Genomic DNA, 24,244 nt, shown 5'->3' with positions numbered 1-24,244 from the left:
TTCGATTTTTCTCATTTAACCTAAATAACGGAATACTCTTTTAAATCGCTATACGAGTTTTGAAAAATGCTTATTCTCGAAGATGCGAAGTGTTATGCACTAACTTACTGGGTATGACATTTTGTCACCTCGAAATAAGAATTTGTTTTAAAATAAAGGCGATATTCGGCGTTTGAGAATTCGAGAAAACGTACCTTAACTTACTGAGTTTCGATTTCTCTCGTTTACTCTAAATAATCGAGTACCCTTTTAATAAAGTAAAATACGCAAATTTTATATAAAAGGCAAGCTCGCTTTCGAAAATTCAAGATGTCGTGTCCTAACTTAGTGGATGTGACATTTCATATTTTGAGACGAGAAGGTCTTTAACACTTGAGCTTTTTATAAAGAAGGATCGTATTTCAAAATTCTTTCAAATTTTTAAATTTTCGACACTAAGACACTAATTAATCAACTAGGTACCAATTTTGGGCGTGTCGAGGGCGCTAATCCTTCCTCGTGCGTAACCGACTCCCGAACTCGTTTTCTGAATTTCGTAGACCAAAAGTTATCGTTTTAGTAAATCTTAACTTTTATTAAAATGATTAATTTAAGGTGATCCAATCACACCTCATCAAAAAAGGATTGGTGGCGACTCCTGTTTTTTCATTTTCAAAATCCGAGTCGATTCCCATTTTTCAAAAAAATGGTTACGACAGCTTGGCGACTCTACTGGGGAAGCGAATGAGAGAGTCAAGCCGCAAGTTGATTAACTCTTGTCTTTTTTATCGAAAATTGAAAATTTGGTTTTGAAATACGATCCTTTCATTACATTTCATCAGCTATTTTTGTGGTACAATACCTGCTGCGTTGTTTCGAGTCTTTAAATAGTTTTGCATATTGCATTGCATGGCCGCTGTGGTCACACCCCTTTAAGTGAGAGTGAGAAACTACTCCTTCGTGAGTTTTTCACCTCCGTGCAGGATAGTGGATCGCTTTTGGGATACATCCGTACCTACGTCTTCGTGAGATTTTCATCTCCGTGCAGCCATAGGGAAATGTATTCCCCAACCGAACTCGATGCATATGAGCCTATAATGGGTGAAGATCGAGGAATCTGCTGGTTCAGTACCCTTATTCTAGAATCAAACCCCATGTAGCGAGCCTTAAGAACCCACCTAGGTAGAGCCACTCAAAACCCTAGTGGTTACTGAGCAAGTGCTATATTTATTATTCTTCGTTTGCTTTGAACGTGCATAAACACCGACTTGCTTTGTTTTACTTTCATTTGTATTTGCATGGCATTTTCATCATAAAAGGTGTTGATTCGTGTTCGGTTCCTAAATAGATAGCTTATCATGGAAAAGGGTTTTTGATAAAGTAGAAGACAACGCTATTGTCCGGATATGGGTGAGACAACACAACAAGAGAAAGGTGACAGATCTTACCAAGGGTATGTGTCGAGCTATGGAATCTCACTCGGATCAGCGTAACCGAATAATCTCCAAGAGTTGAAAGAAATATGGAACCAATGGGACGACGAGGTCAAGCAGTTATTCTATTGTCATTACGGTGATTTACCTTATCGCTTGATGTCAAGGTAGACGAGCACTGTTTGAGCCCTTACCCAATATTGGAATTACGCTTACGCTTGCTTCACTTTCGGGAAGGTAGATTTGGTACCTACTATAGAAGAATACGACCTTGCTCCGTTGCCCAAAGATTGAGATAGATGAATTTATACCGGACACCAAGCGTCCCAAAGATTTTCAAAAAGCGATGAACATCACGGGATGAGCGAGCGATGGGTGACAACCGGATCAAACAAAAGGAGATTGTAAATGCATCCCATGGAGGAACTGAGGATCTAATCTTAGCGCACCCGACGTGAAGAAAAGGGTAGATGTCTTCGCCTTGAGCATCTATGGATGGTCATCTTCCCAAGGCTTTGGGGCATGTAGACGAGGTTGTTGTTGACCTTTTGATAAGTTGGGTAAAGGAACCACACTGCACCGCAATCTTGGCGGAAACTTTCAGATCATTAAATGCTTGTAGAAGAAGCGGTGAAGGAGATTTATTGGATGTGCACACTCTTGCTATCCTGGTTCCACACCATTTTTGGAAAGTGGAAAAGGTCTCATATCGTATCTTCTCGAAAATTACTCTCCATGAAAGAGTTAGTGGCTACACCGAGGCGAGATGATGTAATGAAGAAAATTGGATGACAGCTTCTCAAAATCTGCGAGAAGAAGATGTTGAATGGAGAGCCCGTGGATGGTCCCCGATGAAATATTATATCGATCACGGAGATTTTGATTGGGTTCCTTGTTAGGAGTATGGGGAGCCGTCGGATCGCTCCTCTGCTTGCATTGCGACAATACAGATCCGACGGTTTACACCACCAACATACGGGTTAGCCCAAAGTGCGAGTTCACGTTCACGGGAATAATTACAAAAGAAAGTTCGCGAGATATCAAATGCAGGAACCAAACTCGTAAAATAAAGAAGTTTGCTGCCAATCCCATGACTACTCCCGAGTACGACCGATGGTGAAATCGGAGGATTAACGACAACATCCCTACATCGGATCAAGGAATCCTCGGTCAATAGAAGAGCACTTGAAAGTAATCCCATCCGAGCTGGAAATCATCGAGCAAGATTTCGAGAGAAAGAGTGCGAGCTAGAAAAAGGATCAAGCATTTGGAAGAAGAAAAGATGCGATTAGGGTTAGGCGTCGATGCCCGAAACTAGAAGTGAAAGACTCGGAAAAGGGAAAAACAAGGTCAAGAGGACTTAGACAGGTTTAAAACGGACTATAAGAAGTGCAGCAGATCAATGAGAACCATTGGGTTAGGAAAAACATCCGAACAATGGCGACATGAAGTTAAAGAAGAGCAAAGCAAAGCCAACCGGTGGGAGGAAAAATTTTGCGATGCTCAAGCTCGAGAAGGTACTCGAAAAGAAGTTTGATAGAAAGTCGAATGAGAAAGAAGGGTTAAAGATCCGGATATCGAGTTAGAAAGGTTATTGAACCAAGATCGCTCGCGTAATTACGCAATCGAGTTGAAAGCTAGTCGAGCGTAATCGAAGAATTTAAAAGAATATAGAAGAACTCAAAAGCAATACGCAAAATCGTGAACTTGAGATAGAACTCCTCGAAGTAAATAACGAGCGATGGAAGAAGCAACTTCATCAATCCCAAGACCAAGTCAGGAGCAGAGACTACATCATGGGTGAGGCTTTGACTCAAGTACGAGAAGTGGCTGACCACTTGCAAACGTTAGCAGTACAAGCCGATGTGCTGAGTTTAAAATACGAGTCAGAGTCGGACCGAGGCCAAAAGCTAGCTTGGCTTCTTAGACAGGTTAAGGCCTTAAGTATCAGGGCCAAGCCTTATATGTAATCTATTTTATGTAAAGAAACTTGTTTTCTAGAAAAGTTACTCTAATGAAATCGAATTGGAATCAACGCTGTTTTTGCATCCATCTCATTCATTGCATTCATGCATCAGCATTGCATCATACGCACTAAAACTTACAAGAAACCCTAAAAATCATGGCAGTTACCCTGGAACATCGTTACGGTACAAGAGGGAAAACAAAAGCAATGGATCAAAGGTTAGAAAGATTGGAACAAATGCAAAAAGAGATGCAGGATCAACTACAAATACGTATGCAAGAACAGCTGGCCAAAATCCAGCAAGATGTAAGGGACCAGATGCTGGAGTCCCAAAGGAGTATGATGGATCAATTAACGCGTCTATTGGCTGGTGGATTAGAAAAAGGGAAAAGCCCCATAATCAATAATGGAGATGACAACGAAGATCCCGTCTACCCTCCAGAGTTTGTCCCAGCAGACGTTCAGACACAACCTGATGTGTACCCAAGAAGGCCATCAGTCACAATCAGGCCTCAACTATTTCAAACCGGTGTCTCGGCACGGATGAATTATCGACCGGTTCGGGCTCCAATCAGGGACAATCCGACCAACCACGTGGTCCTCAATCTCGATGAAGTAATAGAAGCAGAAAAGACAAGGGTAGAACTCCCGAGAGAGCTTGAGGAAAGATGTAGATGGTTGGAAGAAAAATTTAAAGAAATGGAAAACACCGACTATCGTGGTGGAATCGACGCTAAGGAATTAAGTTTGGTTCGAGACCTGGTACTCCTCCCAAGTTCAAGACCCCAGAATTTGAGAAATACAACGGGACTAGCTGTCCCGAGGCTCACATCACTATGTTCTGCAGACGAATGGCAGGCTATGTCAATAATGACCAACTATTGATCCACTGTTTCCAGGAAAGTCTGGTTGGGGCCGCTTCTAGGTGGTACAACCAGGTGAGTCAGTCAACAGATCAGCTCATGGAGGATTTAGCACGAGCCTTCATGAAGCGATCATATCACGTGATGACATGGCCCCGATAGAGTCACATTACGAAACATGGAGAAGAAAGAAAATGAGAGTTTTAGGCAATACGCCCAAAGATGGAGAGAGGTAGCAACGCAAGTTCAACCACCTCTTACGGAGAAAGAAACGACCATGCTCTTTATCAATACTGTTGAAGGCTCCATTCATTAACCACATGCTAGGGGCGCTACTAAAGCTTCCGGACATAGTAATGTCGGAGAAATGATAGAAACGCGATAAGATGTGGAAGGATTGAAGCGAGGAAAGTGCTAAGAGATCAACCCCGAAGGAAAGAGAACGATGTGAACAACATGAGTATGTATAATAAGCCAGTCACCATGAGCCAACCAAAGGTGGTGACTACCAGCCATCAGGGCTCCGCAAGACGGGACTTCAACCCAAGGCCTAACACGGAAAGAGTCCGGTTTACTCCTATCTCGATGTCCTACAAGGAATTGTACGAGCTTATTCGATGCCCATGTAGTGTCGCCTTCTATCTAAAGCCAATGCAACCCCATTCCCCAAGTGGTACAGCATAAACGCCCAATGCGAATACCATGCGAGAGCCACAGGCACTCGATAGAAAAGCGCACCACTTTCAAGAAGCTAGTTGAAAGACTCATCAACATGGGCATCGTGAAATTTGATGATACACCTAGTGCGAAAACCCATTACCGAATCATGGGGATAAGGGTATAAATGCCATAATCGAGAGTTCGGGAAGGAAATTAAGATGAATGTTGCGTAGTGAATACCCGTTGAAAGAAGTATGGAAGAAAATGGGGAAAGAGGTTTGATGGTGCGAATTCGGGGTTAAGCCTCGAAGCGAAGAATTATTGTGAGTTCCACGATCAAGAGGACCATGAGATCCGTAAATGCACCAATTCAGGGCTTTAGTACAAGGATTGATGGATAATAAGGAGCTGGAATTCTTGAATATGTCGGGAACCGGAAGAAGCGAGGCGTATGTGCCTCCGAAGAAGGGTTGACGAAAGCGCTTGCGAAATCAACCACCCATTGGTTATCATATCACGCTTAAGAACTAATGAAGATGGGACCCAAGTCGCACCCAAAGTCATGATCCGAAGCCGTTGCTTTCCTTATAAAGATAGCAAGAGGGTACCATGGAATTACTGTTGCAATGTGACGATCCGGGAAAGAAGAGCCCGCCGATGCTTCACAAGAAAACCAAGATGTAGGTTTTTACACGCATGGGAGACGTTATGTTCGAAGGCACAAGAACCAAAATTGCCAAAGAAAAGGTCCCGACAGTAGAGCAAAGGAAAGAAAAGATGGTCGAGTTCGAATCGCCAGTTAATGAGTCGATGAATCGAGAATGAAGCGAAATTCTTAAAATTTTAAAACACAGTGAGTCTGCGTCGTTGAACGACTACATAAGCAACCGGTGGCATTTCGGTCTTGGCCTTACTCTTGAGCTCGAAACGCATCGGAGATGCGTTAATGAAAGTCTTGAACGAGACATCGTCGCGCATGACATCTCTGTCAACAAAGCGGACCGCTTTGGTCAACAATATCGTGACGACAATTTTATTTTCTTTAACGACGACGAAATACCACTAGGAGGCATGGGGTCCACAAAGGCCACGCACATTACCACGCGTTGCAAGGGATACACATTACATGGGTCTTGATCGATAATGGATCAGCACTAAACGTCTTACCCTATCCACACCGAATAGGTTGCCCGTGGATAGTTCCCATATGAAGACATGCCAAAATGTAGTAAGGGCGTTTGACGGTACTGAAAGAAACGTAATGGGAGGATTGAATTACCCTTCAAATCGGTCCTAGCACGTCTGAGATAGACTTCTTAGTAATGGACATTAAACCCTCTTACAATTGCCTATTGGGAAGACCTTGGATCCACTCGGCAGGGGCAGTGTCGTCATCATTACATCAGAAGCTTAAACTTATAACGGAAGGTCGATTGGTGACCATAAATGCGGAGGAAGACATCATTGCATCTGTTACCAGCAACGCACCATATGTGGGGACAGATGATGAAGCCATAGAATGTTCTTTTCGATCGTTGGAATTCGTAAATGCGACCTTTGTTGTCGAAGGAAATAAAGTCCCAACACCCAGACTTTCCAAAACCACAAGAATGGGACTACAACTGATGGTTGGGAAGGGAGCCTTGCCAGGAAAAGGACTTGGAAGAAGCCTACAAGGAAGGGTCAAAGTACCTATGCTCACAGACAAACGGGACCGCTTTGGCTTAGGATTCAAGCCAGATGCAAGACAAAAGAAAGAGGAGCAAGAGAAGAAACGAGAAAGGAGAAGAGCGCGTTTGAACGGGGAAGAGGTTAAATGGAAGCCAATGACCTTTCCCCATATATCCAGAACATTTGTGTCAGGAGGAACTATTTATGCCGAAGGAAGATTGGCAGGCCAAGAGTCCACCGAAGAAATGAGGGAAAACTTCAGCATTAATGCCACGTTCGAAGGAGGAACTGGAGAAGAGGATGGGACTGGCATTCGCCCTTATGAGCCAGAAAGTGTTTTGAATAATTAGACTGCGGAAGAGATTCCTGTAGTCTTTAAAACTAACACAGAGTAATGCCCAAAACACGCTTATTACCCTAGGCCTAGGAGTAATAAGTGTCTTTTTGTGAAATAGGTCTATGTTCGAAATCGTTATTTCAATGAAATGCATCCTTTCGTCTTATTCAGTGCAAATATTCTTTCATTCATAATCATACCGTACATGCCATTGTTCTTAGATTCTTTTGTTCTTTGCATCTTCCTTTCTGCCCAAAACAGGTCTCCAGATATCAACGATGTGAGTGACCTTGCTATTAATTCGAGTCTCCCTTTGAGCGATATGTGTCTAGAGGATCCGAGGATTTTGGAGATGACGATGATTGTAACTTATCCCCGATTTGTCGAGGATGGTAGAGCGCAAGGAGAAACAGATTCTACCCCACGAAGAGACCGTAGAAGTCGTGAACTTGGGAGATGAACTAGAAAGAAGAGAAGTAAAGATTGGAACTTGCATCACCACAGAGACAAAGCGGGACCTTATTGAGTTACTCCAAGAGTTCAAGGATGTCTTTGCATGGTCATATCGGGATATGCAGGGCTAAATCTTGACCTTGTGGTACACGGCTCCCCATCAAAGAAGAATGCAAGCCGATTCGAGAAAAACTTGAAGGATGCGGCCCGATGTTCATTAAAAATAAAAGAGGAGGTCAAGAAGCAATTTGATCTGGTTTCTTACAAGTAGTTAAGTACTCGAATGGGTAGCCAACATCGTCCCGTCCCTAAAAAAGATGGGAAAATACGGATGTGTGTAGACTACAGAGACTTAAACAAGGCCACCGAAAGATAATTTCCCATTGCCTCATATCGACACCTTAGTGGACAACACAAAGAAAGTTACTCACTTTTCTCCTTCATGGATGGTTTCTCGAGGTACAATCGGATCAAAATGCATCCACGAAGACATGAATAAAACCACATTTGTGACCATGTGGGAACCTTCGCTATAAAGTAATGCCGTTCGGATTGAAAATGCGGAGCAACATATCGAGAGCCATGGTAACCCTATTTCATGATATGATGCATAAAGAAATTGAAGTCTATGTTGACGACATGATCGCCAAATCTCGGACTGAAGAGGAGCATGTGCAAGTCTTGAGGAAATTATTTTTGAGGTTGAGAAAATTCCAGCTAAAACTCAATCCAGCGAAGTGTACCTTTGGAGCCGTGCCGAAAACTACTTGGATTCATAGTTAGTGAAAAAGGATTGAGATTGACCGAGATAAAGTCAAAGCCATACAAGAATTACCTCCACCACGCACTCAAAAGGAAGTCTGAGGATTCCTAGGAAGATTAAATTACATCGCTCGGTTTATTTTACAACTAACTGAAAAATGTGACCCCATATTCCGTCTCCTTAAGAAACACAACCCTGGTGGTTGGGACGAGGAATGCCAGAAGACTTTCGACAAGGTTAAGCAATATTTGTCCAATGCCCCAGTATTGACACCACCTAATCCGGATAAGCCATTGATCAGATTTGACGGTATTTGAAAATTCTATGGGATGAGTACTTGGCCAACACGATGAATCGGGAAGGAAAGAAAAAGCGATATATTACCTCAGTAAAAAGTTTACTGAGTGTGAGACGAGATACTCGTTCATTGAAAAGTTGTGCTGTGCCTTGATTTGGACAACCAAGATCGAGACAATACATGTTGTACCATACAACTTGGCTGATCTCTAAAATGGATCCTCTGAAGTACTTGATGGAGTCAAGCGCCTTGAGCAGGAGAATGGCCCGATGGTAAATTCTACTTTCGAATTCGATATAGTCTATGTGAACCGAAAGTAGTAAAGGGAGTGCAATAGCAGATTTCTTAGCCAGTGAGCCCTAGAGGACTACGAGCCTCGAACTTTGATTTCCCAAATGAAGATCTAATGTGCATAGCAACCATCGAAGAAGACCCTCAAGAGGGTCACCCTGAAGCTAAACTTTGACGGAGCATCAAATGCCATGGGTAGCGGAATCAGGCGATTCTGGTGTCCCCGAGTGGAGATCATTATCCATTCACTAGTAAATTAGATTTTGACTGCACGAACAATATGGCGAGAATCTGAGGCATGCATCATGGGAATACGTGCGGCCATAGAGCGTAAAATCAATGTGTTAGAGGTATATGGAGATTACGCCTAGTGATTTATCAACTCAAAGGTGAATGGGAGACAAGAGACCCCAAATTGATCAATTACGGAGGTTAATCCTTGAGTTAATTAGAGTTCGATGATATTGTCTTCTACTACCTCCCACGAGAAGAAAATCGGATGGTCGACGCCCTAGCAACTTTGGCTTCGTGATCAAGGTGAACCAACGGAAGATGTGAAACCAATCCAAATAAGCATTTACGAGGCCCGGCTCATTGTTACAACCTTGAAGAAGAAGAGAAAATGATGATCACCCTTGGTACCACGACATCCTACGATATGTGAAGAATCGTGAGTACCCTAACCAAGCTACCGAGAATGACGGAAGAACGTTGAGAAGGCGGCGGTGACTATGTCTTAGATGGGAGATCCTGTACAAAAGAAGGAAGGATCGGTACTATTAAGGTGTGTAGACGCCATTGAGGCTAAGAAAATCTTGGAAGAAGTCCATGAGGGCATCTGCGGGACACACGCTAATGGTTTTACAATGGCGGGCAAATTATGAGGTTCGGTTATTATTGGTCCACCATGAAAGGAGACTGTATTAACTACGCCAAAAGATATCATAAGTGCCAAATCTATGGAGACAAGATTAATGTGCCTCCCTCATATCTGCATGTCATGACCTCGCCATGGCCTTTCTCGATGTGGGGCATGGATGTGATTGGGCCAATTTGCCAAAAGCTTCAAATGGGCATCGTTTCATCTTTGTGGTCATCGATTATTTCACCAAATGGGTGGAGGCCTCTTCATACGCCAATGTCACTAAATCGGCGATTAGCAAGTTCCTAAAAGGAAATCATCTGTCGATATGGAATGCGAGAAAGGATCATATCGACAACGCATTGAATTTAAATAATAGCACGATAGCGGATGTCTGCGGTCGGTTCAAGATCGACACCACAACTCGTCACCGTATCGCTGAAGATGAGCAGTGCGATCGAAGCGACCAATAAGAACATCAAGAAGATTGTAGGAAAGATGATGAAACTTATAAAGATTGGCATGAGAAGCTACCATTTGCCCTCTATGCTTATCGAGCGTCTATCGAACTTCTCTTGGGCAACGCCTTTCTCATTAGTTTATGGAATGGAGGCAATTTTACCTATCGAGGTCGAGATCCTTTCCTTAGAGTTTTGTCGAGGTAAAGTTGGATGAAGCGAGAATGGATCCGATCCGATCGATCGGTTGAATTTGATTGAAGAAAAGAGGCTACGGGCTATTCACCATGGTCGATGTACCAAAAGCGAATGATGCGAGCTTCGACAAAAGGTTCGTCGAGAGAATTCCACGAGGAGACCTAATCTTGAAAAAGATCCTGCCCATACAAAAAGACTTGAGAGGAAAATGGATGCCGAATTGGGAAGGGCCTTATGTGGTGAAGAAAGCCTTTTCTGGCGGAGCATTGATATTGGCTGAAATGGATGGCAAGACCTTATCCTATCCCGTGAATTCGGATTCGGTTAAGAAATACTTCGCCTAAAAAAAAAAAAAAAAAAAAGGAGAGAGGCCAGGGTGAAAACTCGCAAAGAGCATCTTGAGACCAAAGGGATTTTGAATTGAAAACCCATAAAGGGCAATTCAAATTTTGATCAAAGGTGGGGCATGCGATGGTCTTATGGTACCTAAATTAACAAGGAGGAGAGATGTTACATCTTGGGGCATCGCAAGAGTACTCTAGATCCCTAAGCGCATATTGGGCAAAAAAGGAGCCTTCAAGAAGTCGATCTGAGAGAAACTCACGCTGCGATATCTGGGCACCTATTCCCTTTTATCCATTTTGTATTCCAAAAATGTTTGTTGACTGTAATTAATATATTCCCTTCAAATGTTGTTTCGATAAATTTCGGTTTTGTCATGATCTTTTCAAGCATTTTGCATTGAAATGATGATTAATGGACTAAAGCCATTTTCACAAAAAGAGTTCGCATATTACTCGAAAGTTTCTAAATAGTACAGAACACAAACAGGACTATTATTTAGAACTAACCAAACTCAAAGATTGGAAGCATCTCGAGAAGAAAGAGTTTAAATTGGGACTACCTCTTCGGGTTTTCTATTCAAAATTTAAGCTGAACAAGAAGACATGATACCATTTCAGTGAAGGAACCTTGATGAACAAAGAGCAATGGCAACCTAAACAGGGATTCACGCTCACAACATGCTGCGCTCATACATTCATAGATCATTCATAAGTGCATCTAATTAGGAACATTTGATTCATTTTGATCATAACATCCCAATTCTTTGACATAAGCATAAATACATGGAACTGATTCTAAAGGTCATGTCCCTAGAATCAGTGAATTTGTAGATCTCATCACCCTAAGCAGTAGGGAAACAGATCAAAGAAGATGGGCCTTAACCCCTAAGCGAGTAGGGTAATAGGTTGAAAATCACAGATCTCACCTCTCTAGAGTTGCGAGAGGAAGCAGATCAAAGATGATGGGCTTTAACCCCCTAAGCAGTAGGGTAACAAGCTAAATTTACAAGCCTTAAACCCCTAAGCAGTAGGGTAACAGGCTGAAGATTTACAGATCTTAACCCCCTAAGCAGTAGTGGACCAGATCGAAGACGAAGAACCTTAAACCCCTAAGCAGTAGGGTAACAGGTTGAATTGCAGATCTGATCTCCCTAAGCAGTAGTAGAGCAAACCGAAGACGAAGAACCTTAAACCCCCAAGCAGTAGGGTAACAGGTTGAGTTTACAGATCTAAAACCCTAAGCAGTAGGGAAATAGATCAAAGACGACAAGCCTTAACAGGCTGAAAATCAAATATCTTCTCCCTGAAATAGTGTTGGAGCAGCTAAAAGCCACAGCAAATCTCCTTGAAGTTTCAACGGAATTGATTGAAGTCACATGTCTTATCTCCATAGAGTTGCAGTAGGGCAGATTAAAACAAACCTTGCCTTCTTGAAGTTGCAGTGGAATAGTGAAACGAAGCGAAGCAACAAGAGTGGAATAAAGCTACCGGAAAAAGGGGCGCTAAACAAGTCTAGACACGATGAGACCGGGCAAAAATTGGTCTTTCTTAAGTCTTTGCTCTGTTCTCGTTACACGACAACAAGCAAAGAGGGGCAGCTGTACAAGCCCAATTTTTGGGCCCAAAACCCATTACAACCCAAAATAATGTGGCCCAAAGCAATAATAAAAGTTTCAAACCCTAGGTGCGCCGCACCTAGGGTCTCTAACTCAACCATCGCTTCATGCTAGTGGCACTACCACCGCCGTTTGTCTGCCATACAAAGAAGAAAAAAATGGTAAATAAACATGTAAATGGCTATAAAAGAGCAAAATCAAAACCTTTGTAAGGGGATCGGCACTTGTGAAATAAAAAGCAATATTAGTTTTCCAATATACAAAAAATAGAATATAGACACTAGCAATATCAAAAGCAGGAAAAGAGTCCAATATCAGAGATCGGAGAACGAAAGTAGCGAATCCAAGGTGATTTAGCTTCATTTTCTTGTTCTTAGACTCATTCCCTCATTTATACATATAAATAAAAAACATAAGAAAAAATAATAAGAAAAAGAGAAAAAATTACCCCAAAGGCGATTTTACCACCGTGCACTGTGGCCGGAGCCAGCTGAGCTACTGATGGCGCTGACGGTGGGCGTTGGTGGCCTCCTTGGCGGTTTACGGGTTTAGCCGGAGGAGAGAAGAGATTTTTTAAAAGAGGCTGGAGAAATGATTTTTTTGCCAAGATTTTGGTATTTATAAAGGGACAATCGACGTCATTTTGGGCCTTGATTTGAGCGCCAAAACGGCGTCGTTTGACTCAAGACCGAACACTGACCCGCCTATGCCCGGGATCCGCGTGTTTTTGGTGAGGGTTATTTGTGCCTCGGTCCTTCCGCCTCTGAGACTTAGTTCAATAGGGTCTCGCTATTTCCTTTTCTTTAATTTTGCCCTATAACTTTACTTCTATTTCATTTTAGTCTGTATAAAGCGTCGTGTTTTAGGGAAGGATATTTTCCCTTTGGTCCCTCCTGTTTGCTCGCGTATCCAAATTAATCCCCTTTTTCTTCATTTATTTTAAATCAGCCTCAAGATTCCATTTTTTAGTTCGATTTCGTCCTTTCTTTTTTCCTCATTATGCTAATTTAATTGTGATATTATTTATTGCATTTTATTATGGTTGTATCTTTATTAATTGATCATTATTATCATTTTTATTTGATACTTATAAATATGTGTTATAAAGATATTATTAATAGTTTTAGTATTATAATTCTTATTAATATGTTTGTATATAACCTAGGTATTCTTTTAATATATAGGTATTATGCTCCATGTTATGTATATATGTGTTAATACTATCTTGTGTCTATATTTTATACATCTGTACATATATATTATGCATATTTCTCCTTTTAATACCATATATATATATATAGATATAAAATTCTTTTATATATTATGTATAATATCCAAATATATATTCGCACATATCTGTTAATATTACCATATATTTATTTTATTTTAACATACGTATGTATTTTTAGGTAATACCTTTAATAATTGTTTTCTAACATTATTATTATTTAATATGTGTATCATATATATATCCTTTTAATATTACGTTCTTCTATACGTTACGTATATATCTTTAATAATTGTGTTATACATTACCATATCTATATAGTATTATTATCATTATTATTATTCCTAATATATATCGTCTTTTAATATCATAACATAAATATATATATGCTTTATATCATATTATTGTTATATCTATTCTCACCCTATTATATTTTATACATGGACATATACCCTTTATATAAAGTATGCATATATCGCTCGTATTATTAGTCATATGTATGTCTATTTTCAATATATGTTTATGTAATATTTTTTCAGATTATCATTATCTTTGTCTTTGTTACTATCGTTACTATATCTTGTATTGTCGTCACTATTGCATTATTGCTTTCATCATTATTATTATTACTAACATGTATATATATATACTATATATTTTATTATATCACGTATATGTTTTTATATGTACGCCATGCATATGCATTTTTAATATTGTATTATATTTATGTACATATATACTTTTCCCATATGTTTCTTATTACTTCTATTATTATGTATGCACCCTAATACATATATGTATATACTTCTATATCCTTATCATCGCCATAATTGTCATTTCATTTTGCCATTATTTATTTATTTATCTATTTGCTTGCGTATTCGACCATTTCACTTCCCTCACGCATTAGTCTATATTTACGTATTATTAACCTTGCTTTTATGTCATCTTTTTATAATTGCTTGTTATTGTCATTCATTATTATACATTATTATTAATATCATGATCTGCTCTTTATATATTACTATGAATCATATTATGTTTTTACTCAATATTTTAAAATAATTCTTTCATAAAAGTGATATTCCGTATTTGGTGATTCGAGATCATCGTGCCCTAACTTACCGGGTATGACATTTTGATATCTTGAAATAAGATCTTTTGCAAATAAAGGCAATGTTCGGGGTTCGGAAATTTGAGCAAAACGTGCCCTAACTTACTGGGTTTCGATTTTCCTCGACCACCCTAACCAACCGAATATCCTTTTAAAAGAGGTTAAAATACATCGATTTTGAAATAAAAGGCGAGCTCGTTCTCAAAAGTTCGAGATGCCTTATCTTAATTCACTGGATATGACGTATCGTTGCCTCGAGACGAGAATGTCTTTAACATTTTGATGTTTTACAAAGAGAGATCGTATTTTAAATTCTTTCAAGTTTTTAAATCTTCTACACTAAGACACTAATTAATCAACTAGGTACCAATTTTGGGCGTATTGAGGGTGCAAATCCTTCCTCGTGCGTAACCGACTCCCGAACTCGTTTTTTGATTTTCGTAGACCAAAAAAAAAAAAATTATTGTTTTAGTAAATCTTAACTTTTACTAAAATGATTAATTTAGGGTGACCCGATCACACCTCACCAAAAAAGGATCGGTGGCGACTTCTAATTTTCGTTTTTTTAAAATCCGAGTCGATTCCCGTTTTTTTTCAAAAAATGGTTACGACATATGTAATTCAAGCCACGTATGTGGCCATTATACTCAAGTGATTTGGCGCAATTCAGTTCGTCTCGGATGTGCAAAAGCGAGATGCAATAACGGGGGAACTTTTATTGTTTGTAACTATGACCCTCCAGGTAATTTTGTCGGTCAGCGTCCAATCGATGTGAATCAATCAATCAGCAGAGCAATCTCACCAAGCGCTGCTCCTGCACCATACTTCGGTAAGCTTCCAATCGATGTGAATCAATCAATCAGCAGAGCGATCTCACCAAGCGCTGCTCCTGCACCATACTTATTTCCTTCGGAACACCCAAAGAGGAACATGGGAGGATTAGGGGTGGGGTTAATTGTTGGAGCTTGTGGTTTGATTTTTGGCCTAGGTTTATTCTTCTGGTTCTTTTCAAGAACAAAAAGACACAAGGACAACGTCAACATAGACAATCACGATCACATATCTGATGTGTTCTTTAGCGGCGGCGAGTTTCGATCCGGAATGGCACCAAGGAAATTTTCCCTAGTAGAATTAGCTAAGGTGACAAATAATTTCAAAGGTGAAAAACTAGGAGAGGGGGGTTTTGGTGCAGTTTATAGAGGGCACTTAAGGGACTTGGATACCTATGTTGCTGTTAAAAGGATTTCGAAGGCCTCTAAACAAGGAATCAAGGAATATGCATCCGAAGTGAAGATCATTAGCCGATTGAGACACAAGAATCTGGTCAAGCTTATCGGCTGGTGCCACGAAAAACGCGAGCTCCTACTCGTTTACGAGTTCATGGCTAACGGCAGTCTAGATTCTCATCTTTTCAAAGGCAAAAGCTTACTGAACTGGGAAGTGAGATACAAAATCGTGCAGGACTTGGCGTCGGCTCTATTGTATCTACACGATGAAGGCGATCATTGTGTGCTACACAGGGATATCAAAACCAGCAACATCATGTTGAATTCAAATTTCAATGCTAAACTTGGAGATTTCGGGTTAGCTAGGCTAGTTGATCATGCAAAAGGTTCACAAACTACTCGATTAGCCGGAACCATGGGTTATATGGCACCGGAGTGTGTTTCTTCAGGAAAAGTTAGTAAGGAATCGGACGTTTATAGCTTTGGGATCGTGGCACTTGAAATCGCATGCGGTAGACGATCGATAGAGCCTGAATATGAAGAGGTCCAAGGCATCATTGGTAGCCTGGGTGTGGGATTCATATGGAAACCAAAGGCTGCTTGATGTTGCGGACCAGAAACTATGCATGGAGTTCGACGATAAACAGATCGAATGCTTGTTGATTGCTGGATTGTGGTGTGTCCATCCTGACCCAAGTTCGAGACCGTCGATAAGGCAAGTGATTCAGGTTCTTAACTTCGAGGCACCGTTGCCGGAACTTCCAGGTTCCAGGCCCATTCCCACATATCATGCACCAATTGCTTCTGGAGTTAAAGCAAGTGAGCCATGTTTTTCATCTTTAACTATTACCGTCCCTCGTTAAATATAATATTTTCCATATTTTTTCTGGATCAATTTATTCTCTCAATATTTCAATGGAAATATGCCACAAATCTAACCTATCATACTAATTAAAGAAAAATATTTCCTTCTTGGGTAAAAAAAAAACACGTGGCATTGTCTCGAGTTAAAATATTTCATCGAGAATGAATCTCAAGTTGTGTGTTTACCTCCTCTAAAAATAATTTAGATTCAAATTTTTATTGTAATTTTAATATTCTATAAAATTTTAATATTTCTTATATAATTTTTATTTCATGTTGTAATTTTAAGCTTTTTATGTTTTTGATTAATACTTTAAATATATTAGTTGTTTTGGTTGGATGGTTAGATAATTATGATTTCATCCTTTAGTCCTAAGTTTAATTCCTCTTATAAGCATTTTAATATGTAATTTTTATTTCATATTATTTCAAGCTTATTATTATTATTTAATTAATATTTAAAATTAATAAATATATTGTTTTCAAGTTTTTAAGTTTTAATTCATCTTTTAATTAATAACTCTTTTATTTATAAAATCAAATAATTATTGCAAATATCATTATTTTTAGTAAATATAATTTTTATATGTGTAATATTTATTTGATCTTATAATATTATAAATCACCATATCCTCATAATATAGGCGAAAAAATAAATATTACACATATAAAATTATATTTACTAAAAATAATAATATTTGTTAATTTTAATTAGATTTTAATTTTACACATATAAAAGATTTATTAATTAAAAATAAAAAAACTTGAAACAAAAAATACATATTAAAATACTTAAAAAGGAATCAGACTTAGTAAGAGAGGAGTCAAAATCTTAAGAAAAAAAGCACTAATATTTAACTACTAGTGTAAAGCCCCCACGCCCGAAACCGTCGCCGGAGTCGAGCTTGAGGAGTTACCGAACATAATTTATCAAATTAAGAACTTCAAATCTTTTGTTTCTACATTCACAGCTTTCTAGCTACTCGCGTCACAGTTACAAGAAAAATCATATCTCGAGTTATGAAACTCGAAATCAAGATCCGTAAATTTTCCCTAAATCTAGACTCATATATCTATTTACTAATTTTTTTCTAGAATTTTTGGTTGGGCCAATTAGTACAGTTTATTAGTTAAAGTCTCCCCTGTTTCAGGGTTCGACTGCTCTGACATCTGTGTATTACGAATCAGATATCTCTCTATACAGAATTTCAATGACTACGAGGTTTGTTTCTCTTAAAACTAGACTCGATAAGAATCTGTAAATATAAAGAATGACTTATAATTATTTTTTTACAATTTATTATGAATTTTTAAAGTCAGAACAGAGGATCCAGAAATCACTCTGGCCCTGTTTCACAAGGTTTCAAATATCTCATAAAGTACAATTTATATGCTATTTTTTTTTTATCCATATGAAAATAAACTCATTAAGCTTCAATTTCATAACTTTCTCATCATTTAATTCCATTTATACTATTTTTAGTGAATTTTCAAATTCATGTCATTGCTGCAGCAATATTCTGTTTTAAGGCAAATTTCATCTTTTCATGAGTTGTTATGAACTAGATAACCTATTAAACTTCCATGATATCAAACATGATCTAAATTTAACCATCACCATGACTTATCAATATCAAACATTTTCTCAACCAATCATGGCCATATCATAAAATTATTTACACAAAATAAATATATTGCTATACATGCCATACTTAAGTTTTACAAGCCATTTAGCGGATGAAAGTCCTTTGGATAGTGTGATCGAACCTTGACCCGTCTTGATTCCCGAGCTGGCTTGTTCAAAACTACAATAAATAAAGAGGAGGAGTAAGCATAAATGCTTAGCAAGTTCATATGTAAATAACAAGTAACATAACAATACAAATATACCAAACAACTTTAGCATGGTATCACCAAAACATATATCATATTTCTAAACATCATTCATCATCTTACTACCTTATCGTTGTTGTATCTATTATCAACCCGAGGGTTAAGAACATACCTGTCCAAGTGTCCATTTCACAACACTTACCAAAACGTCGCTTGCATCTTAAGTGTTCTTTCATTTCACTAGAAATTTCACCCGTTGAACACATCGAATACAACTCGGATACGGATAATTTGCACATAAGTGCCTTATATGTAATCAAGAAATCATGTAACCCGCCCCTAAGTGAACTCGGACTCAACTCAACGAGCTCGGGCGTTCGCATCCATAAGTGAACTCGGACTCAACTCAACGAGTTCGGATGCTCAACCATCCTAGTGACATGTCACTTGTATCCTAATTTATTCCTAAGGTTCAAACCGGCTTTTTTCCTCAATCTCACATTGCCGTCTTCCATGGAATATCGGAACCGATACTCGGTAGCAATTCATATTTATCAAGTAGTAAACATAATTTGCATATTACTCAACATTAACCACAAATCATAATATTTCACGATAAAAAAAATCAGCATATCATATAATTAACATCAATAACTTAAAAATAACAATTATGCTACATTATTTACACATGAACTTACCTCGTATGCGAAAATGGCTACTTTTACCATTTCATCCACAACTTGGTATTTTTCCATTTTAGCCCGAATTTCAGTTTTCCTTGCTCTATCATTTAAAATATAGTCTAATTAGGACTCACATTATTCAAATTGACCCAAAATCATATTTTGGTAAAATTACAGTTTTGCCCCTAAACTTTTGCATCTTTACACTTTTGCCCCAAAGCTCGTAAATTAAACTTCAACCTATTTTCTTATGTTTTATGACATGCTGATCATTTTTCCCTTCTATGGAAACATCAAATTCTCACTCTAACATGTACTTATGACTATTAGGTATTTTTACCGATTAAGCCCTTTTGCTAGTTTTCGCTTAAAATCGAGTAGCACAAGTTGTCTAACATAATTTAAAACCTCATATTCTATCATAAAACACCAAAATACACAAATTTCACCTATGGGTATTTTTCCAAATATAAACCCTAGGTTAAATTATTGCTAGCATAAGCTTAATCGAGCTCTAGGGACTCCAAAAGCGTAAAAATCATTAAAAACGAGGCTAGAACGGACTTACAATCGAGCTTGGAAGCTTGAAAAACCCTAGCCATGGTTTCTCCTTGCTATATTCGGCCATGGGGTTGAAGATGAGCAAAATTGGCTTTTAATTTTGTATTTTAATTCATTTTACCCCTAAATGACCAAAATGCCCTTACTACTAAACTTTCCAAAAATTCCATCCATGTCCAATTTTTGTCCATAGACTTAGAAATTGGTAAAATTTCTATTTAAGACCTCCTAATTAATATTTCAAAACAATTTCATACTAGAAACTTCTAGAATGCAAGTTTTGCAAATTATTCGATTTAGTCCCTAATTTCAATTTAAGCACTTTATGCATAAAATTTCTTCACGAAATTTTCACACAATCATGCAATCATATCATAAACCTTAAAATAATCATAAAATAATTATTTCTATCTGGGATTTTGTGGCCACGAAACCGCTATTCCGACTAGGCCCAAAATCAGGATATTACAACTAGACCAACAAAACTAAATTATATATTTTTAGTGAAAATTTGTCCTATAAGACATGTTTTCCTTTCTCTCTCTAAAAATAGTGTAAATCGATAAATTAAAAAACAATATATTTTCTCAAATAATTTATTTTTCCAACATATTTATAAAATTAACCTTTTTTTTCCAAGAAAATTCCGCATGTGGAATATTATACAATTACGGGTCAGATCAGACGTGTTTCAAACATAGCCTGATTTGAGAGGCTTCCTTCAAAACACAAACAAAAGAGAGGCCATTCATTATTTATTACTTAGTTGTGTAAAGACCACGATGCTTGACTTGCTCACCTCCACTCTTCCTCCTCCTTTCTTGGAAATTTCAGAATTTCTAGACGGAAAAAATTAGGTCAAAAAGATGTCCTTTTTATATTTTTATTTTTGAAATTTATTCTATTTTTTCATATTTCAAAATTTAATTTTAATTGTTAACATTGTTAAAACTTCTCTGTTAAATTTATTGGTGTGTCATTTTGAAATAAAAACATAAAATATAACTAAAAAAGACATAATGGAATTCAAATAAATAAAATAATCTTAATTATATTAATAGTTATACCTGAATTTTAAAATCTAAAAATAAATAATTACTATTGACTTTTATTAAGTTGCAAAGCTTTAAAATTAATGGTGGAATCAATTAGACGATCAATTCTCAATTTGATCGGTTTGATTGTCAATTCAATAATAATAAAATAAACAATTAAAAATTAGTATAAATTTTATAAATTGATTCAATCGTTGGTTTTTATCCCAATTTTGGTTTTTTTATCACTATCGGTTTGATCTATATTCAATTTTATGCCACTAGTCAAACTGATTTAATCGACTAATCTAATCTAATTCTAGTATCACTACTAATTTGCTGCACATAAATAATTGAATTGCTGATTTTTATAGTTTCTTTCATATAATTTGTTTTTTATACACCTTTCGTATAAATTGTTGAACCAATTATATAATTATAAAAGTAATTAGTACTATTTCATAGAACTAACTTTTCCATTTTCGTAAAATTAAAAATCTAATTAAAAAAAAAACTAGAAACATTAACTTCACAATTTTCTAAAATCAAATTTATTGACTAATCATCACTTTTTATAAATCCATTATGGAGATAAATACTGATAAGAGTTTTAAAATTGCTTACCGAAGACAAGCTCTGAAGTGTCCTTGTGTTGGGTGACGTGAAAGATAAGGTAACGAATGCCGCATGGTATTGCTCTTAATTTAAGCCACTGGTTTGGCTGAGCTGTGTTGTGGACTTTTTGCTGGGTCTTACTGTAACTTTACATTTGTGATAGATAATTTGATGAGCTTAATTGATCCCTCTTTTGCAAATGAAATTATGCAAGAATTCGGTAACAATTTGTTTGTTCGTCTTGGCTCTGTTGGGCCGTATGGAAACACATGGTTCCCTGGGAGCCAATCAACCAGGTTCGAACCAATCCAACGTGACGGTGGCAGCTGCACCGAGCCCTAGTTCCACAGCGGATGGTTCATCACCTCAAGACTACTTGCATGTACACAACGCAGCTCGTGCAGCAGTCGGTGTTGGCCCCCTCACTTGGGACGATGTGGTGGCAAGGTACGCAGCAGACCATGCCAAACAGAGGATATCGCAGTGTGAGCTTGTGGAGTCTAGAGGGCCTTACGGTGAGAATCTTGCATGGAGCAAGAATGACCTTTCTGGATCCGATGCTGTGAAATTGTGGATTGATGAGAAGCACTACTATGACTTTGAATCAAATAGCTGTAGTCCAGGCTATGACTGTGCCTATTATACTCAAGTGATTTGGAAATATTCAATTCGTCTCGGATGTGCAAAAGTGAGATGTAATAACGGGGGAACTTTTATTGTTTGTAACTATGACCCTCCAGCTAAGCATCCAGAGAATTGGTCACTCATCGGAGCGATCTCGCCAAGCCCTGCTGCTGAATCAGATTCCTTTGATCGGAATGACCTGATGGGACTAGTGGTGGGGTTAATTGTCGGAGCTTGTGCTTTGATTGTTGTCCTATGTTTGGGATGTTGCTTCTGTTTAAGGAGAAAAAGAAACAAGGACAACTCCAATGGAGACCATGACAATCATGTAATCATCGGAGCAATCTCGCCAAGCGCTGCTCCTGCACCACATTCCTTTCCTTCAGAACACCCGAAAAGTAGGAAAAACATTAGACGATTAGCGGTGGGGCTAGTTGTTGGAGCTTCTGGTTTGATTCTTGGCCTAGGTTTGTTAGTGGTGGGGTTAATTGTTGGAGTTAGTGGTTTGATTTTTGGCCTCGGTGTGTCCTTGTGGTTCTTTTTAAGGAGATTAAGACGAGAGGACGACACCAACGTAGACAATCACAATAACGAATCGGATATGTTCTTTCACGACAGCGACTTTCAACATGGAGTGGCGCCGAGGAAATTTTCCCTGGAAGAATTAGCAAAAGTGACAAATATGTTCAAAGGTGAAAAGCTAGGAGAGGGAGGTTTTGGTGCAGTTTATAGAGGGTACTTGAGGGACTGGGATACCCATGTTGCTGTTAAAAGGATTTCAAAGGCCTCTAAACAAGGAATCAAGGAATATGCATCCGAAGTGAAGATCATTAGCCGATTGAGACACAAGAATCTGGTCAAGCTTATTGGCTGGTGTCACGAAAAACGCGAGCTCCTACTCGTTTACGAGTTCATGGCTAATGGTAGCCTAGATTCCCATCTTTTCAAAGGCAAAAGCTTACTGAACTGGGAAGTGAGATGCAAAATCGTGCAGGACTTGGCGTCGGCTCTATTGTATCTACATGAAGAAGGCGATCATTGCGTGCTACATAGGGATATCAAAGCCAGCAACATCATGTTGGATTCAAATTTCAATGCTAAACTCGGGGATTTCGGGTTAGCTAGGCTAGTTGATCATGCAAAAGGTTCACAAACTACTCGATTAGCCGGAACCATCGGTTATATGGCACCGGAGTGCATTTCTTCAGGAAAAGTTAGTAAGGAATCAGATGTCTATAGCTTCGGCATTGTGGCACTCGAAATCGCGTGCGGTAGACGATCAACAGAGCCTGAATATGAAGAGTCCAAGGCATGGTTGGTGGCCTGGGTGTGGGATTCATATGGAAACCAAAGGCTGCTTGATGTTGCGGACCAGAAACTATGCATGGAGTTCGACGATAAACAGATCGAATGCTTGTTGATCGTCGGATTGTGGTGTGTTCATCCTGACCCGAGTTCAAGACCGTCAATAAGGCAAGCTATTCAGGTTCTTAACTTTGAGGCACCGTTGCCGGAACTTCCAAGTTCAAGGCCCATTCCGACATATCATGCACCAAATACTTCTGAAGTTAGAGCAAGTGAGCCATGTTTTTCATGTTTAACTATTACAATCCCTCGTTAAATATATGTATAGATAGGGGACTTGAATAACTCCATTAACTCTGCTTGTCAACACTCATTTTCGCAACATTTTCAATATAAATGTCACAAATTTCATCCATGTACTAATAAAACCCAAAAAGAGTTTCTTGGAATGTTTATTTTCCCCTTATATTATCAATTTCGTTATACTAAGATGTTAATATAATGATAAAAGATTTCGTTGATATTATTAATTTAAGTCTCACCAAATATAAATTTAGTGTATTTATCGATTATTGCATTCTTAATTGATAGTTTATTTAATTATAGTTGAATGAACACCAACTTAATTGAATAATGACTAAAATATCATTATTTTACAAAATGAACTATATAATTTTAAAGATATTTTTATCTCTTTATATCTTTTTATAAAAATAAAAAATACAGACATAGCTTTTAACATCTCTATTTTTCCATTTCAACTACAACCTCATTTATTTTTATATTAATTTTTTATAAATATATTTGTTACATAATTTTATTTTTCACACACAATTTAATTATTTTATAATTCCAAGATAATTATAAATTTAAAAGGAAATTTGAAAATTATCCATCTAGAACAGTGACCAAAACTTTTTCCTGGAGTTTTGGTCCTTCTATTATACTTAAATTTAAATTTAAAT

The 24,244-nt window shown here is 38.1% G+C and overlaps 1 protein-coding gene and 1 pseudogene across 1 annotated transcript; both read left to right on the top strand.

Moving 5' to 3' along the window:
• Window positions 1–16,623, top strand: part of LOC108462334 (L-type lectin-domain containing receptor kinase IX.1-like) — a 30,480-nt pseudogene extending 13,857 nt beyond the window's left edge.
• Window positions 16,624–21,324: 4,701 nt separating this feature from the next.
• Window positions 21,325–23,762, top strand: LOC108462333 (L-type lectin-domain containing receptor kinase IX.1-like). The gene has a single exon (XM_017762295.2). It carries the CDS (start codon window positions 21,550–21,552, stop codon window positions 23,593–23,595), a length of 2,046 nt encoding a protein of 681 aa, XP_017617784.2. The 5' UTR covers window positions 21,325–21,549; the 3' UTR covers window positions 23,596–23,762.
• Window positions 23,763–24,244: the final 482 nt, after the last annotated feature.

This window comes from Gossypium arboreum, chromosome 13 (assembly GCF_025698485.1).
Source record: "Gossypium arboreum isolate Shixiya-1 chromosome 13, ASM2569848v2, whole genome shotgun sequence".
Lineage (NCBI taxonomy): Eukaryota > Viridiplantae > Streptophyta > Magnoliopsida > Malvales > Malvaceae > Gossypium > Gossypium arboreum.
This window is presented reverse-complemented; position numbering and strand designations above follow the sequence as displayed.

Excerpts from the sequence above, each read along its gene's own strand:
- LOC108462333 (XM_017762295.2), top strand. The coding sequence starts at position 21,550 with ATGAAATTATGCAAGAATTCGGTAACAATTTGTTTGTTCGTCTTGGCT.